Genomic DNA, 19,520 nt, shown 5'->3' with positions numbered 1-19,520 from the left:
ATAACAATGAGCTTAAATTCCAATAAATTATGGCATTTTCAAAGCAAAAGGATCTGTTTCTTTTCTGATGTCTCTGCTGCGTTCTTTTTCATGGCTCAGATCTGTCAATTTGATCTTCTTATCGTAGCGCCGAACGGCAGACTCGGTAATTTTTACAGTATTCTTCGCCGCTTGGTTTCTTTCAAATTTCTAAATCTCCACGGCATCTAAGCCAGGATAACAATGCTCTTTTTTCGTTTTTGAATACTAGGATGGTTGCTCTTTTTATTCTTGCTTCTGGTTCTGAGGTTTATTCATCACTGTTTTCATGTTGTTGTCTATATCTCGGCGGTAACAATTTTTCAATAAAATTTGCTGGTAAAATGTTCAAACCTACTAGCTCGTCAATTTCATCAATGGTAGGTGCTTATGGACTGTAAAGTTTTGCATTTTCTTTGTTTTGACGTAAAAGCTAAAGGCAAAAATTCAAATAACCCGCCCCGAGAAAACATTTCGCGCACGGATGTTACCATGGCTACAGTTTCACTGAAGCCGCCGGTAATGCCGTCTCAAAATCGAATTTAGTTTATATAGGTGACAGGAGTATGGCTACTCTTCCCCTGGATGGGATGATAGTCCATCACAGGATACCCAACAAGAAATGACTAATATTTAAGAATTATCCTGCGAATTCGCGCGGAATATCACCTGATACTTAGCCGACGAGACCGTAGGCCGAGTTGGCTAAAATCAGGCGATATTCCGCAAGATTGAGCAGGATAATTGTTTTATTATTCAACACATTGATAACAAAGCACAGGTTCATGGCAAAAATGCTGGAGGCGATCTTTATTTGTCAAAAAAAGAAACTTGTAACATTTTCCCGCGCGCTGACCCATGAATGAAAGTGGCAACTTTGTTCAAGTTTGAATGAAATCGAGAGCGTTTTGCATCAAATTAAAAAATTGAGTACTCGTCTAGTGCGCCAATCGCTCAGGCAAAATTCTAGCCTCAAAAGCTAAAACCAAACAGTATTTTGAAGCTGCGAACGATTTGTTGTGCCAGCCGGGCCGAGCTGAACAGACTGGAAAACCCAGTTTTCAACGAATTTTCTCGGGTGAGTGTTTCTTTGTTTCCCACGCAAGCAATTTCACGATCTTTCCTCAGTGGTTTGACAAACGCATTCTAGTGCCTTGTTGCTTGCAAGAACTCTGGATCTTTTATGAAACTAACCGGTTTTTTAGGCGGCTCTGATGCTTTTGAGAATAATTGCTTTGTACTCCGTCTCTTTTTTGTCTGACAGAAAGCTAAAATTTCTCGAGACACTTCAGTGCGAGCTCAGATTTTCTCAGGTGGTTTTCTCCATCTCTACAAGACGAGTCGAGATCTATTTCAACGGTTGCGAGAGCCTCAACCAATCTAAGGAAATACATGTTCTGTTTCTAATTTCTGAGTCCTAGAATAAGGGACAGTCCAAAAGTCTAGCGAAAAATATATCAAACGTTTTTGCAGAAGTGTAATTTGCCAGTTCATAAACAGAAAGGTATAAAGCAGTCGTTTTTGCACTAACCATTACAATTCTTAACAGCAAACTTGGTTGTCTTCTTTGTGTTCAATACAAAACAGCGTTATTATAAATAGTTTGGTGTTCTTGCGAGGTCGTTACTTTTTGAAAGTGCTCTGCCATTTTTCTCCCCGACGCACGGAAACTACGTTTATTATATGGCTGGCTCCGCGAGCGGGCAAGATGAGTCAAATCCTGCGCTGTGATTGGCTACCTGAGCGGGCAAGATGGAGCTATCTTGCCTGCTCGGGATGACCCGGTTCCCATCCGCTTGGCGTCGAAAGTTTAACCCTGAGCAACAATGCAATCTTTTCTTCAATTTTCTCGTTTCGACTCGTTGTTCTGGCTGAAAATGCTTACTAAAATGTTAGTAAACTGTGTCAACATTTACCTAGAGGAAAGGAAAGAGAACAGAATCATCTTGGTGTAGTGAAAATTTTGTTTCAGCTACAATGAGTGCGAGTTGAATCGGTGAGTTGCTCTGTGTGTAGATAAGCTTAAGCTTAGATTGATTTTGTAAAACTTATTGTCTCAAGTCGAGTACTAAATTGATTAGTTCTCTAGATTTGCAATGACTAATTTAATCATAGTGCGTTAAGTGTCTAGAGCAGTTAAGAAAAGTGTTTTTTTTTTTCAAGTTCGCCGAAGAAGCTCGTTTTTGATTTAGCCCCGTCTTCCTTGTGGTAAACAACAAAATATTTTCAAAGTTTCGCCCAGTTTTCTGATTTACCCGGTCTATTTTTCGGCTAATGTTTGCATATAATTTCAAAATGTATTGTTTCATTCAAGAATTATTGATTGGAGGCCGAAAACTGTGTAAAAATGTTTATTATTTACACCACCGCGTGATCGGCTGAAAATGGCGAGTTTGCCGGATGTTATTAAAATCTTCCCGCACTTGCGATAATCTTAATTTTTTTGTACTCAATAATTATATACTCCCTTTAAGCCATTATCAAGTTAGAGCCTTGAGATAATTTAGGATTTCTTGTTTTCCATGATTACATGCTAATCCAAAAATGCACTGAAAATGAATCTTATACCGGCCGGCTATAAAAAATTTCTTTCCGAGCAGAACAGTTTCTTGTTCTGTTTTGTTTTGTTGTTGTAGTTTTGACTTGAAGATAAAGCCATACAATAAATCCTTTATTGACCAAGCTTGTTCGGTCAAGATGGCTGGATATTGGCCTCGTCTTTTTTTGCGTTTTTATGGACCGAGACGAAGTCGAGGTCCATAAAAAGGCACAAAAAAAAAAAAAAATTGGCCAATATCCAGCCATCTTGACCGAACAAGCTTGGTCAATAACGCATATATATCGCAGGATATCTGTTGTGTGCGGGCGACGTATATTGAGTTCACCATGACCATATTTGGGCAGTGTCACAATGTGTTGAATAATAAATATATTTAGCCATGCTCCAAAATTACTTTTTAATAGCATTTCTGCTTATGGTTTCCGTTTGAACGTAATAACCTTACAAATTCCTTATCCTTTCTGGTCCTATATTTATTTTTAGTGCATATGCAGCAAACTATTAAGCAACAACAACAACAATTGCGATGTTAACTGTTATACAGGAGGGCAAAGCATCCTCTTGAAACGTAAAAAACTCGTTTCAACAGATCTGACATTCCAAGCTAAATGATTATGTGGAGATGGGCGTCTAAAAAATACCAAAACATCGTGTACACTGTAGGTATCATTCAGGACGGGATCGGCTATTTAAATCGAGTTACGATAATTTTCTTTACGCTAGCCAGTTCCAGGCTCCTAGAGAGACGCGGGAAGGAGAGGCGAGGGGACGAAAACGAGGGGATACTGGGGGAGAGTCCCCCCTCGTTTTCGTCCCCTCGCCTCTCCTTCGCGCGTCTCTCTAGGAGCCTGGAACAGGCTATCTTTACGCTCAAAATGATATTTGCATAGAGTTTTGTTCACTGGATTCCAACTGATGATCGAGCGCAGTGAGCGTATTTGACAAAGGTGCGATACAAATGTCTTCTACTACCAGTCTCAAAGTCGCGACAAGAATGCCTTCGAAGAAAACCCAGTGTTTTGTAACCTTTGGAAGTTATATTGTGTATGTGCCGGTTCCACTTCTGATCACTAGTGAACATTACTCCAAGATCTTTTTGTGAGGATACATGAGACGGAGAAACACATCCAATTTTGTAATCGAATAAAAAGATTTGGAGCTATTAAGTCTTAGTTGCCAATCTCGACACCATGTCTGCAAACTATTTAAGATCATACTGCAGAGAAACACAGTCATTGGTGCTATTGATTACATAAGAGCACTTGGAGTCGTCGGCGAAAAGAGCAATAGTGTTGTCGATCACTGATGCTGCGGAGAACGTTAATGAACACCAAAAAGAGGACAGGTCCCAGAATACTCCCCTGGGGTAAGCCAGTCGTAACAGGAAGGTAATCTGAACTGGTTCTATTTATGATGCAGCACTGTTGGTGATCCTTGAGGTATAATTTTTAGTAGACCACTTCAAGGGGTTATCTCTTATAGAGACCATTACAAGCCCACTGCGTGATGTATAGAACATTACGCACAACGCTAGAAAGTACTGAATAGAAACCTTTCGTATCTGATGCTTAAAAAGAAGTTAATTTACCTTCCTCTCATCATTAACACAACTGATAGTACTTTAAGGACGGTGCCCACTTTTGTTACTGCGCACACGTTCTGCGCATTTTGAGATACTCTGGTTTCCTATGGGTGGTGCCAACTAATGCAGGGATTTTTTTGCGCGGTTTTTAACTATGCGGAGAAAGCAGAACCTAGTAAGTGCTCTTAGTATTTGAAAAGAAAATTAGGGGTGACCATGTATTTTTCAGAGAAAATAAAGCTTTAATTTGATGAAGAATGCCATACATTGCTTCGTATTTTAGCGCTCTTTAGAATTATTGTTTCTTAATTATCTCTAAAAAAAAAATGCGTGCATGGTTACCCCCAATTTTCTTTTTGGATTCCAATAGCCCTTGATAAGATCTACTTTTCCCGCATAGTCACAAACTGAGCGAAAATACCTCTGTACGTCCTTAAATTGATATGAAACAAATTAACATAGACTAAACGAAAATTACCTGCAATTTTCGCATTGTACGCCAATCCCATTCCGCACCTACTATTATTGGCAACACCAGCTATGATACCAGCACAGTTATTGCCGTGGCTGGAAAGAAAAAAAAGCACTAAGTAAACATCCATGCTTATTAAAACCTTTAAAAAGGTATCAATTCAAATAAATTTCAACAGAACAGTATGCTAATACCGTTCCCAGAATTCAGAGTAACTCTCTAACCTATGAGCACGAGTGAACTTTCACATACGCTTGTGAAATTTGTGAACCGTCGAACCATCACAACTGAGACAACAAAATGCACACAAGCAGTCATAGGATTATTTATCCTATGATGATGGTGATGATAACAACAACAACAATCATTATCACCATCATCATCATGATCATCATGATCATCATGATCATCATTACCATCAACAAGCTTGTTGAAAGCTGTGTTGAATCAAATTTAAATTAGTTTAAACTTTCATTCAACATCGACTCATCATTTCTTTTGTTCTTGAAAATGTTGAATGGCGTTGAAACCGTTTGAACACTCCGTTCATCCAACATTTTCCCAACATCTGTTCAACTTTTGTTGAACGAATGTTGGTTAAATGATTCGTTTAAACGGGCCTTTAGACTACATGGCCACTTACCCTGGTACTGGTTTCCCAAAAGAGACTGGCATTCCATCCACATAATCATAGCTAGCTGTTAAATTCTGAATAAGAAGGACAGGTAAATTAAGAAAAAAAATGACTAAATAGATAGCTTTTGACAACAATACCACAAAATTATCATTCCAAAAAGAAATGGGCTTGTCTTAAAAATCAAGTTAGAGTAAAAGGTATTTGAATTCATCAGGTTAGAAGCAGTTGACAAGAAGTAAACCGCACCTTGCCTGTTTGCAGGCAGCAAAAAAGAAAGCAGATGGGGTCGTGAAGTAAGCACCTGCTAAAACTTCTGTGAAACATCTGGTGATCGCAAATATTTCAATCACAATATTTTCCCGAGTTTACGAGCACGTTTGCAACCTTGCAACTTCTCCACTTTTGCTTGTTTTCAGTTACCCTCCTGGAGAACTTGAGCAGTTCCAGATCTAAACCGCAACAGAATATCTCAAGGCGGGTACCCATGGGGTTAATCTTAAAATTTCATGCAAATCAGCTTTCTTTTTTGCTAGGAGGTGAATACCAAGCCCGTAGTTCACTTCAAGCATTACTGAATCCCTTGGAAATTTTAACACTGGAAAAGAGATATACATGTAAGATGACAATTACATAGTTTGCACGTAGTTCAGGATGGCTGCCATCAACTCCATCATCAACTACTGCCACCAGAATTCCTTTCCCTGTGTAGCCAGCTTCCCACACAGAAGCTACATTATATGTTGGTTTGCTAGATCCAACAGGTCTTTCCTAAGGAATAACAAAACTAAAACTCAGAAATGCCTTTTGATGTAATAATGAAAATAAAAGTTAATAATAAATCGTACTTAATAAATTATTAGTATAATTACTCACGTGATTATAGAGATTCTATCGATCTCATTGGTCGAGGATTGCATCATATCCTGCTATAATCACCTCGCGCGAGGTGATTATAGTGAGATTATTGATTTTTAAGATGGCGGTTTCGCGATTTGTTGATGTTGCCGAGAAAAAAATAGATATTAGGGAAGAAAAGACAATTCAGAAAGGCACCAAAGATGCGTCTAAGTCCAGGGTCACACTTTTCGAAGGCAAGACATGAAAGTAATCTTTTATGTGCCAGTCACAATCTAGATAAAATTTGTTTTTTCTATCGAAATTTACTAAGGTAATACACTTACAGCCCAAGCTCACTATCCGATAACATGTACATGAAATCGATGTTTAAACCTCGCACTTTTTATTTTGGGGAGATAAAAGCCAACAGTGTTGAAAAGATCGAATAGAACAAGATTGTGGTTCATGTTAACAGGGATTTCGGACAAAATGGAGGTAGAATGATAAAAAGATACGATGGAGAAACGTCTGAGGGTGTTTCAGTTGAGTTAAATGACTTCGTATGTCTTTTTTGATCCGTGCGAATTCGTTTGGCTGTAAATATCATTGCGCATGGACACTGGATCACTGAATCAGGTGGCTTGTTCATCACGTTAACGTTATCATAACGCAATGACGTCGAGTAACCGCGTAACAGAAGTGCTGTAGGACAATATCACGCTATCTTTCTGACTAAAACTATTCAATTAGCTCAATCGCGCCGAGAAAAAGGTTTAGAAAATCTGCGAGGCGTACTGTGGAGCAAAATAGGCCACTTATTAAGCCTTTATGGCTTTCTTGTATTTCTTGTATGGGGGAATACATTTTTTACTGAAGAAGAATACCTCGTACTTCACACGGATTAGCTTAAAAATCCTTTTATCACCTTTGATCTAGAGACAGGAACCGTCGTAATATTATACTGATTGTTTACATTTCCATTTATTTGTACATTTAAACAGATTCTTACTGTGGGTAAGAATTTGAATTCCAAACACACAGTAGCTTTTATTAATCGAACAATGGCTAATGTACTTGTTCATTCGACTGTCAAGGATTGTTCCAGATTATCACACGACTGCCTCTTCACAGAATTCAGACAATCGTTGTGAATGCGTGACATGGCGAGCGTAAAGACGCCTCCGCGAAAGCTTAACAACAATTCGCAAAAACGTAATCTACCAAACAGCCCCCATGGTACTGAAACTCCTGTAAAGGCAATTAACAAGAAGGTGAAGAAGAGTGATGAAGCAGAAGAGAAGGAGATATTATGTATATGAGATGATCGCTTCTCTTAAAGCTGATATACAAGACAAACATAACAAGCTGGAAGAGAGAATGATAGCGCTCGAATCTCGCCTTGACAAGAAAGTTGAAAAATTAGAAAAAGAAGTTAACGAGAAAGTAGAAAGGAAAATGGAAAAGAAAAAGGAAGAAATTGAGGGCGACATCAATGCCAGCTTCCAGTTCCTTGAACAGGATTTGCAAGCAAGAATGGCAAACACACAGCAGGAGCTCAACAGGTTAGAACAGTGCACTCGGAAGAACAGTGTACGTCTGTTCGGCATTGGAGAGCAAGCTGAAGAAACCTCAGTTGAAACCCTGGCTGTCCAAGTGCTTAAAGATAAATTGAAGATCGACGTGGAGGAAAATGATATTGAAATTGCTCACAGAGCAGGAAAATACCGCCCCGAAGGTAGACGCGACGTGAAAAAAGCAAGACCCGTGCTTATCAAGTTTGCATCTCACAAGATGAAGGTAAAAGTCATGAAAGCCAAGAAGGAATTCAAAGGATCACAATTTTGGATAACTGAAGATCTAACGAAACAAACTGCCGAAAGGATGAAAGCGCTAAATCAAATGAGAATTGCAAACAAAATAAAAGGTGCCTGGACAACAGATGGCAAAATTAAAGTACGCAAGATGGATGATACCATTGTCATGATCAGCTCACAAGATGAAATTCATCAGTTACAAAATCAAGATGATTGAACATTGACCAACACAATCAAATGACTAGCAGTAACAACAAGTGTAATGACAGTCAATCACTGCCATTTCAACAACTTGAATCAGATGAGTATAACGAAATGGTACAAAATAATCAAGGAAATGCATGTAATATCTCTGAAATTTCGCATAGGGTTAGGAATTTATTATTCAATCCACTTATCTTAAATGATGACAGATTCAAAACTGATCTAACTGCAGGTCAAGATCCTGATCAACATTACAGTAACGCAATGATAGAAAACCTAATAAGTTGTGACTACTTCCTAGAAAATCAGGTCAATAACATCGAATCCATTAAGCAAAAGGCATTTTCACTACTACACTGGAATATTAGGAGTTTAAACAACAAATTTAATGACATCAGTGAATACATTAGGTCATTAAATCATGACTTCTCAGTTATAGGCTTGAGCGAGACATGGCTAAATGATATAAGCGAAAAGTATTTCGACCTGCCTAATTATTCGTTTATAAGTAAAACAAGAAATAACAAACATGGAGGTGGAGTCGGAATGTATATCTCAAATACTCTAGATTTTAAAGTAAGAGATGACTTAAGTACATTTCACGAAGAAATACTCGAGTCATTGTTTATCGAGTTAAGGTTCAAAGGGAAGAAAAGCAAAATTGTTGGAGTTATCTATCGACCTCCCAATAATACATTTAACAAATTTGAAGAAAACCTAACCAAAACTCTGGAATGCCTTAATAACGAAGGAAAGGAAACTTACTTAATTGGTGACTATAACCTTGATATATTAAAATTTAATGATAGTGTTTTTATAAACGACTTTATAAGCCTAATGTATGCACCGTCATTTTTTCCTACAATAACAAAACCCACAAGAATTACTGACAAATCAGCTGCTTCAATAGATAACATATTTATAAATAGTCCAAATAAAAACAGTAAAAGAGGCATCTTGATATCCGATCTATCAGACCATCTTCCTATATTCTATATAACAATGGATAAACTAGATACAAAACATGCCCCGATAGAACAAAATATACGAATCATTAATAAAAAAATTTTGAAAAAATTAAAAGATGAATAAGCTAAAACTAACTGGGAGAATATAACAAACCTAGAAAATCCTCAAGAAGCATACAATGATTTTATGGAACAATTTAAAGAGATATATGACACTCATCACCCCACCAAGAAAGTAACACTAAACAAAATAGACCATAAAAAGAAGCCATGGATTACGAAAGGATTCCTTATATCTAGGAAAAAGAAAAATATTCTTTATAAAAGATATCTTAAAAGTCCATCAATTTTTAATGAACAGAAATATAAAAAGTACAGAAATAAATTTAATAGCTTAAAAGTAATAGCTAAAAAGAATTACTACCAACAACAATTAAATACAGCAAAAAATGACATGAAAAAAACCTGGAGCATCATAAATGAGTTAGTAGGAAAAGCCTCAAAAAAACAAAATTTACCATCACAATTCAAAGAAGGTGTAGATATCATAACTGATGCAAATGAAATTGCAAATAGATTTAACAAATACTTTATAAACGCAGGTCCATCATTATCCAAGAAAATACCTAAAACACCAAATAGCTTTAATAAATACCTAAATAACAATTATGTAGAGTCCATATTCTTAGATCCAATAACAACAGCCGAAGTTGAAAATGAGCTCAAAAAGTTAAACCCTAACAAAGGTAGTGGATTAGACGATATAAATCCCAGAGTAATATGCGAAATAAGCAAGTTAATTTCGTACCCACTTACATTTATTTTTAATCAGTCAATAATTACAGGTATAATACCTAATCAGCTAAAAATCTCAGTAGTTTCTCCGGTCTATAAAACAAGTGATAAGGACGTATTTCAAAACTACAGACCAATTGCAGTCCTTCCTTGTTTCTGTAAAGTTCTTGAGCGACTTATGCACAGGAGATTAATATCTTATTTAAACAAACATCATATTCTCTCTGATCATCAGTATGGCTTCCGAGCAAAGCGCTCAACTCAACAAGCAATTATAGAACTTGTCGATAAGATTACCTCAGCAATAGAAAATAACGAAAATACAATAATTTGTTCTAATTTATTTCATTATATTCTGTTTGCAGATGACACAAATCTTCTTCTTCTAATGAAGAAATTAGTAAAGTATTCGATTGGTTATGCTCAAACAAACTAACCCTAAATACCAGTAAAAAGACTTTTATGATTTTTAAGACAAAGGGAAAAAAAATTAGATATGCACTTAGGCGTTAAAATCAATCAACGAGAAATAGAGCAAGACTCACTAAAATGGACAAAATTCCTAGGTGTTAGAATAGATGATAAAATGACTTAGAAAAATCACATTAACCACACACGTAATAAGACATCAAAATTGTCTGGTATTATAGCCAAATTAAGACACTATGTAAACAAAATTACTTTAAAAAATGTTTACTTCACAATGATATATCCATATTTTACCTATTGTAATATTGTATGGGGTAGTAATTATGCATCCACACTAAAATGTCTTCACAAGGTACAGAAAAAAATTATTCGCCTCATGACTTTCTCAAGATACCAAGACTCAACTACTGCATTGTTCAAACAACTAAAAATACTAGACATATTCCAGCTTAATACTTTTCTAACTAGTCTTTTTATGTACTCACAAAGAGCAGACATGTTACCAAATACTTTTAAAAACTATTTTGTACAAAACAAACAATTTCATCAGTATAATACAAGATCTTCAGCAAAGTTACATATTCGGTATACTAGAACAAATTATGGAAAATTCTCTCTGAAAGCTAGAGGTGCTAAATTGTGGAATAATCTCCCTGATGAGGTGAAAGATGCTAAATCCTACTTTTCATTTAAGCGGAAAGTGAAGCAGATCTATTGCTCAGACATCAGTACATAAAGTTTAAATTATCGACATCGCCATCACAATCTTTTACTACTATAATCCTAATACTAATCTTAATATTAATTACATAGGTACGTATATATATTTGACAGCTATCAAATTATGTAACAATAGAAAATATTAAGAAATAGGGGATCCCCTAAAGAAAAGTTTGCAAAAACTTGCTGGGATCTCCTGCCAACAATATATATGTACAATGTAGAAAACCTATTGATTGTTTAAAGATTGGGGCAAATAAAATGAAGGAAAAAAAAGTGATAAATTCGAGAGAGGTCACTGGGGTTATAATTGCAGTTAGATACTTGAGATACAAGTTCCATGTATCTCCATGTATCTCCAAGCGAGTCGTGTTAACTTTGCCCTCTTCAGAGGTCTATTGCGTTCTGTAAAATAGTTCCGTAATCCTCTTTTTTCTCTATGATTTATGTACCATATCAGGCTTTGGTTTTCTATCTTACATTTCATTTATGCCTGAGATGCCTCATTTTGGTCAGAAATCGGACACAAAAATTCTCAGTCCAAGATATCTTATAGCAAGGAACTCAAACTTGATTTATTAGAGATATATTTTGACAATTTGTTCAATTTGTTCCAGCAATTAGCGATATCTGAGTGTTACATATAGGTTGCTTAATTAATGATGATGGGTCAGTCTTTCCTAAATTTTACAATGACATGTCTTTAAAAAATCCTCTTATTGGATAACATACACATGTATATGCAGACAGCGATTAACATTGACATAACACGGAAAAAGGGGTAAAGATATTTAGAAAAGGATGTTACGGAGAATGATCGACTTACAATGTACCACTGGTCTTTAAGCATAGGGTCTTCAAAATGGGTGGACAGGAGTTTATACTTTCTCTCCTTCTGATGCATGAACCATTTAATCTGAAAGTAAACATAAAAAATAAAAATTTAAGAATAAATTCATACAAAAACCAAGAATATGAGGATGGCGTGCATGGTGGTCTAGTAAGTTAAGTGCGGTTGCAATGGACAGTGGTCCATGGGAAATAAGTTTTTGGAACATTAGACTAGCCGGTTAATTGACAGGATCAATCCTAACTAGTCAGCATTACTAGTCAAAATTTAGCTTGGGATAAACCATTTATGAAAATAAGTTTTAAGAAAACGACAAAACATTTATGAAAATAAGCTAAAATAAACTGGCAAATGCCCCACAGTGGGGACAAATGCCCGGCCACGGTGCAATTTCGGAAGACATTGATTTCTTCGTGTCTCCAAGGGCTTTACCATTGATAATAATAATTCTAATGAACGCCTATATTCACGTCAAGCTAGGTCTTGTATTCAAATCCTATTTCTCAGTACCCTACGAGCAGAGATCATCTCTTCGATCTTCCTAGAAAGACTCCAGAGATCTTTGCTCGCAGGGTAATTTCTCCGTATTGATGACTTTCCATATACATGTACCTGAATTAACCATCTCATTGATATCCTCCCTGACATAAGTTATCATTGAAACAAAGCAACAATATAATGGTGTAAGGTGAAAATCAGAAGGCTGTCAAACGCCTTGGGGTAGTCTAAATGGCCAGTCACCTCCCCTCTGAGTGGAAAATTTTGAAAGAAAGCCCATGCACCAATGCCGGGTTAGGGGGAGGGGGTACTGGTATTGACTGATGCATACAGTGTACATACTCAACAATGTCGAGATAGCCAGTAATTTTTCGTTTTATGGAAAGTTTAAATGAAAAATCAAATGACTAATTACAGAAATGTACTGAAACTCGGGTTTTAATTGTGTGCTAACTGATCCGGATTAACTTCAAGTTTAAGTTTTCAGCACAGTAATTTTTCCTCTGGTGTAATTTGTCTTAGTGTTTTCTAGAAAATAGCACTAGGCCCTTAAGACAGCAAGGTACATGTATATATTTTTGAGACTACTGTTAAATCTATTTTGCAGTATACTATCCAATGACTAATTTGTTAAGGAAATTCATTCGTTATATAAAATTTAACGTAGTTTATACAGACGTGTAAATATAGTAAAGAATGCGAAAATCTAAGTTTGAAAATGTCCACATGAACTGACTAATGCATAATAGATCAGTTTGTTAAGCTTCAATTCAGACTGTTTACTTCACTGTCTTGTAATCATAGTAGACTTAACTCACCTATTAAAAAATAACATCTTGGTGTGCCAGGATTATCCTAAGTTTTGCTATAATCTACATGTAGTAACTTTCCTTGGTTCAACTTAAATGGCTGGCCTTAATCTTCAATCAATACCACAATTTATTTTTAATGTGGCGAGGCTCACATGGTTTCCCTGGCCAGATACCACATCACTTCTCATCCCCTGGCCAGCCAAGGTTTTTAGCTATTTACTTGGCCAATTTTGGTTTTGGCCTGCCATGGCATGGTTGGACACGGCTGGCCCCATAGTCGTGGCTTCCCTTATATTTGTTTTTATCCCTGGCCAGGCTCACCCTGGTTGTCAAGCCAGGCTTTGCCCCAACACTTCCACGGTCTGGCCACTGGCTCCTGATGCAAGATCAAGGGATTATTTTCAATGTTTGTTAATAAAATTATTGGTATTGTTAGACTTTGTATGATCCGAAATGAAAAATGAGGAATTTCACCTGAGGAAAAAAATGACCTAATTATGGTGTTGTGGTAGTCCTTGAAAAGAACTTTTTATTGTCCTTGTTGATCCTCTTAAACATTAAGTAAAGATCTTTATCAGATCCTCTGGATCTTTCAAGATCCTTGAGGATCTTAGAAAGAATTAAGAGGATCTTTACAGATCTTTGGGGAGCTTTAAAAGGAATTGCGAGGGTCATTGAGGGCGGCAGGAATAGTCTCACCTTTGGCTCCAAATTCAGCCTTCTGTCAATTTCACATGATACTTGAGTCTTTTCTGAACTTTTCTTCATTTCAGGTCTTTTAAAGACATGATAGTCCTGGAAGAGCTGAGAATTCATTTTAAATTTAGTTTTCAGCAGTAACATATCTGTTGAGAGTTTCTTGGCAGACTGTTGATAAAATTAATTGTCACCATGCAACTGATTGATGGTGCATGGACAAACACTGCACAGTCAGCTGACAAATGACCAACAGTTTCCGCAAATCTTACGGTAATTAAAATATTTTAGTACACGTTGGCTGACTGTTTTCCATAAACCTGAAAAACTGTTGGACACTTCATTATCAACCATCTAGTGGCACACCTGATAAAAAATGCACATTTGAAAGGTCAAGGTAATATAGTGCATATACATGTACATTCTGTAGTTAGTGATGAAAAAAACCTGTCCCAAGAATTTTACCCAGGAATGTAAGTGATAATCTGTTGGTGATTTCAGGGTGGGCAGTCAGTAAATTTCCTTAACATAATTATGAGTTAGCTAATATATTGGACAAATGAACAGGTGACAATAGTTTCACTTGACGATTCCAACTGAATCATGCACTCATTAAGAGAAGTTTTATTGGACTGATACAGTCAGCAATGTTATTAACGATAATTATAGTATACCCAATCCCCTGAAACTTGAAAGAAAAGGCTGGTCATCTGGAGAGATTTGCTCATAATTAAAATCAACTTCCACCGGCCCATGCATGTTACCTTCTTCAAAAAAAACCAGGTAGCACTTTTTGTGCTAATGTATTAAAAAGGACAAAACTGCTGCACATAGTACTAGACGGGTAATTTATGGAATAAATATTAGTAAAGATAAAAATAGATGATTGAATAAAACTGAAACAACCTGGTCAGGGACCGTGCAGGGGGAGGGGCTGGGGGGGGAGGGGGGTTAGCTCCCTCATTTTTGTGCTGTAAAAAATAAAAATAAACTAAAGTAGCAAAAAAATTTCAGAAGAAACCTCATTAGTTCATAACAGACAAAAGTTACAATTATCATTAATTAGCAAAGTTGATGCGCATTTGACAGGCAGACAATTAACAGTAAACAGTGATAATTATTAAATAACTTTTTAATTCTTGCCTAATACGCTAGGTTTATGTCCTTTAACGGGCTTTTTTTGGCATGTGGACCTCTCAGGAAAACGGGCAATTTTGTGATTGGACCATTTCCATCCGGGCTCATGACTGGGTTTAGTTTATGAGGCAATTCTTTAATAAATTGCCGCCAGGTTGATTGTAGAATTCAGTTGCTATTAAGCCACTTATAATTTTAGGTATTGTCAAACTTGATCTTAAACAATGAAAGTGAAATTATTGTTTTTCTTGTCATTCATTCTATCATCTCGGTTAGTTTAACATTGTCCAGAAAGTACATGTACCTCTTATCAATATAAGGTTGCAGTGAAAAAGACGATGGAGTCTAACCGCATTCTGTTTCATCAAAGTTATAGAATGTTTGCAATATCTTACCCGGCAAGAACTGGCCATGTAGGGTGACACTGATGACAAATCAAACTTTATTTAGTTGCTAAAACTAAGAGGAAAATACACTTCACACGAGATTCAAAATGAAATTATTGCCATAATAGCAAATTATGTCATCTGTGATTTAGTGTCAGAAACTCATGGTGGCTGCTTCTCTATCATTATCATATGTGACGAATACACAGATATCAGTAACAACTCAATTAACTATCTGCATTCGATGGGTGGACAAGCAGTTAGAAGCCCATGAAGATTTCTTCGGAAATCTACTGACTTAATGGTCAATGCTATTAAGCAGCGTTTTGATCAAATGAGCTTTGCTGCATACATTATGCAAAGATGGAGTCCCTTTTAGTCGAGACCTTCAACTTGCAGGATAACTCCAGAAAGCTACAGTTCATGGAAATATCTTAAGCCAATGATGTTGATGTTGGAATGTTAACTGCCCAGCTGGAAATTTTGAAAGTGCTAATGAAGGAAGCCTACCCCAGAAAGAAAAATCATAAGCAAAGTTTCTAATCAGTATGCAAACTTTTATTGGTAAATCTGGCAACAAGTGCATCTGGTTAAAGATTGTTTTCCACTGCCCAAAGATTCTGATTGATACACCATTTATACATTGTTGTGTTGAATGCAGTGGAAGTTATATCATTTGGATTCCTGGTTTATTTTAGAGTTGGTGTCAATAAAGGAGATATCATTGTGTCATGATGGTGAATTTAAAGATCGGAGAAAATAAAGTTATATCAGCTTCTATCAGGTACAGATGCAACAGTATAGTAATTAAGGAATTCATTGATTAATTTAAAATGCATTTCTTGGCATTTGAGAAGAATTAAAATCAAAATGATCTGGGGAAGCATGCCCCCGGAAGCCCCCTCCCCCCCCCCCCCCTTCCGCAGCAGAGTGACAGGGTTTTGCCAATAGGCCATATTCGTATTCCCTTTATTGAACTGACTTGAGCTTGCAATGGAGGCTCTTGTGGGGGAATATATTAGAAACTATTTGCATGTGAAAAGATTCCCCCACATAAGCCTCGTGTGCAAGTTAGTTCCAGCTGAATACTGACAATACGAATACAGCCGAACCTCGATTATCCGGACTATTCGATTATCCGGACTTTTTTCTCTGGTCCCAAATTTTTTCATGAATATTAATTAGTTGAGATGTTTTGAACTTAACGTCGCCCAATAATCCTTTCAAAAGACTGTTGAAACAGCGTATTATCCTGTGCGCTTTTCAAAATTGGCAAGCGCGACGAGACAAATAAATATTCTGATGCGTTCAGCTGATATCTGATTGTCTCAATTGTTTTTTAGCCAAGGGAATTTCACACTTGCTTAGTTGCTTCCGCGTGGGTTATGTAAACAGTCACAAGCGATCGATCGTAAACTCAAATCAAAAACATGTCTACGAAGCGAAAGGGAGCAGTTCTATCGATTAAAGATAAGCAGATAATTATTTCACGTTTGGATAAAGAAGAAAAAGGGACAAATTTAGCTCAAGAATTTGGCATCAGAAAGCAGCAGATCTCTGACATACGGAAGAACAAAGATCCTAATATTTACTGACAGCATCGAGACAAGCGAAGGATAAAATGAAAGTCCCTGAAGCTCAGGCCGATTATGAGCAGTTGGAGAAAGCCCTGTACGCCTAGTTTATTCAACTAAGATCTGGGAAACCGATTTCATATTTAAAGTCATGTTTTCTTTGCTGTAACCTTTTGTTTACATTTCTATCTCATTAATATTCATATTTTCGATTATCCGGACTCTCGATTATCCGGACTTAATTTACCGCGGTCCGGACAAGTCCGGATAATCGAGGTTCAACTGTACCGAGTCTATCGTAAGTCCAGATGAAAACAACACGTGGAACCCAAGTTTGTATGCCCGAAGTCATCTAAGAATATTAAACTGTACAAGTTATTGGGATAATCTTTTTTGTATTGCATAGAGAACCGCAAGGAGCAATTTAAACCTACGTGATTCAAAAAGTTCCATGGTTATGACACAATGTAGACTGCAAGCAGTCCCTTTCTGGTCAGCTGAGAGGGTGCCCTCACAGCGCAGCAAGACTGGAGCGAGGAGTAATAAACCAGAAGAGACTTGGGGATCGGCAGCTCAGTTCTCAAAGAGGAACAGCCAAGCTAGCAGTACTCAAGCGCTCTTGTTGGGAAAAAATGTGATGACCGTTCTTCCCAATGGTTTCAGGAAATCCATTACATATCAAAGCTTTGTAATAGCGAAAAAAACACGCCAACACACCTTCAATTGTGGTTGTTGTTCCGTTTCACAGTATTATCAAAGCCCAGTTGCAGTCAAATGATTTTGTTAAAAGCAGTACGTTGCCTTCGAGAAGATCCCAAAATTATCAAAAGACATGGGTGCCAACAAGTACAATGAAATTTTTGCACCCGCGGAACAAGCTTTGCCGGCAGAATTCACAGTAGGATGCTAAATATGATATTAACAACAGCTTTCTAGTTGTCTTGCGCGATGTTGGGCATTTGTGTCATCAATATCTCTTAGTCTGGGCCTCGAAGAAAAATTCAAATGCACCACACCTCTAGAGATTTTGGCTTTTCATGGAAGCTCAGCAATTCTTCCTCTTTGCTCCTAATGTTCTGGTCATTGAATAACAATGCGGAGTTGTTATCTTTTAGCTGTCATTTTTAATTGGATTTTTAATGGGTATAACGAATTGTGGGCGTAGCTATCCTGAACGCATCTGTTAGTCAGCTAAGAGTGCAGTCCCTTTCTTTTCTTTCCCCTTTTTCCGAGCTCTTACTTAGCCCCCCTCCACTCATTCACTCCAGTTTTTTTGCACTCGGCTATTTTGCACGACCTCTCAACTATCCAGAAAGTGACTGCTTGCAGTCTAGACACAATGTACAAATGTACACTGTCGTTTCTTTGCACACAATTAATTGCATGCACTTTTAAATGACTTAAAGGTGTTTGGCGTAAGATTTCTGATCTTCCAATGAGAAGACAACAGTACAAAGTAAACAAGGATGTGGCCATAAGCTTCTTGTTTTTAGAAATGAAAATCTTCAGATTTTGCAAGGCTGTGCAGCCGGCTGTGACATGTGCAGCAGGCTGTGACATGATACCAATCACCAAATCGATTTGATCGACCTAAACACCACACAGAACAACAACTACAAGAACTACTTATGGAGATCAGGTGAGAAATTTTTATCGAAAATTTGTTCTTATTAACTGGAATCTATATCCTTTGTTAAGCCAAGAAACTATATATTTGCAGATGTGTTCAACACGAAGGCCTCTTTTGCAATATTCACACCGCCAATTGTTTTGAATTTTCAATCCTTTCCTGTCTTCGTTATGCATTTCATCTATGAAACGAACTTGCCCTAGCTTCCTTGTGTATCGCGTATTTGAGCCTCCATCGACGTAATATTTAAGCTTACGTATTAGGCAGTCTTTTCTAATCATGTCTAATTATAAATTATAACATGGTGCCTTTTATAAAGAGCAAATTTTTTATAAATGCTGGGAAAAATGTTTCGTCACACAAAGTAACATAATTTAAACCCTTAGCTCCCAAGCTTAAGTCTTATTATCGAAATTGGTTCTTCTAAAAAATCTCAAAATGCAAATTGCAACAAAGCAAAACAGATTTGACTCACATGTCTGTCGTATGAGAAACCATGTTTGCTGGCTAACTCCTCTGCTTCTCTCTGACTACCAAGAACCTTCACAGCCCAAACGTTAGTGTAAGTCTCTTTGGCATAACTTTCCCTTCCACAGATGAACATAAGAAACAGCATAGAACACACAAACGCAGCCATGGCCACTTCTGTCTCACTGTACGACTTCCTGTTTGTTGCTTGTTTTCCTGCCTTGCTGCTGAGTGACCTGGTTTTTAAGTCGGTAAGGCCCTGGTAACAAGGAAACTATTTAATTCCCAAATATCGATTTGTATCACCTCGGAATATTCTTTAGTCCTAGCCTCAGTCACAGATTTTCGAATAAATGGCGTTAAAATAAGAATAGAAATCAAATGGTCTTGGGAAAACGGAGTACAACGTCTTGTCTCCCTTTAAAAATAGCGA

At 37.0% G+C, this 19,520-nt stretch overlaps 1 protein-coding gene across 1 annotated transcript in view; it reads right to left on the bottom strand.

Moving 5' to 3' along the window:
- LOC146448391 (furin-like) overlaps window positions 1-19,520 on the bottom strand; it is a 29,017-nt gene extending 9,497 nt beyond the window's left edge. The window contains exons 1-6 of the mRNA XM_085102620.1: window positions 19,095-19,520; window positions 13,896-14,000; window positions 11,863-11,952; window positions 5,900-6,037; window positions 5,276-5,340; window positions 4,639-4,727 (exon numbers count right to left, since the gene is read on the bottom strand). Coding sequence (XP_084958746.1) covers window positions 4,639-4,727; window positions 5,276-5,340; window positions 5,900-6,037; window positions 11,863-11,952; window positions 13,896-14,000; window positions 19,095-19,256 — 649 coding nt within the window. The 5' untranslated portion in view covers window positions 19,257-19,520. The remainder of the gene's footprint in view (window positions 1-4,638; window positions 4,728-5,275; window positions 5,341-5,899; window positions 6,038-11,862; window positions 11,953-13,895; window positions 14,001-19,094) is intronic.

This window comes from Pavona decussata, unplaced genomic scaffold, assembly GCF_977016875.1.
Source record: "Pavona decussata unplaced genomic scaffold, jaPavDecu1.1 SCAFFOLD_944, whole genome shotgun sequence".
NCBI classification, from domain to species: Eukaryota; Metazoa; Cnidaria; class Anthozoa; order Scleractinia; family Agariciidae; genus Pavona; species Pavona decussata.
This window is presented reverse-complemented; position numbering and strand designations above follow the sequence as displayed.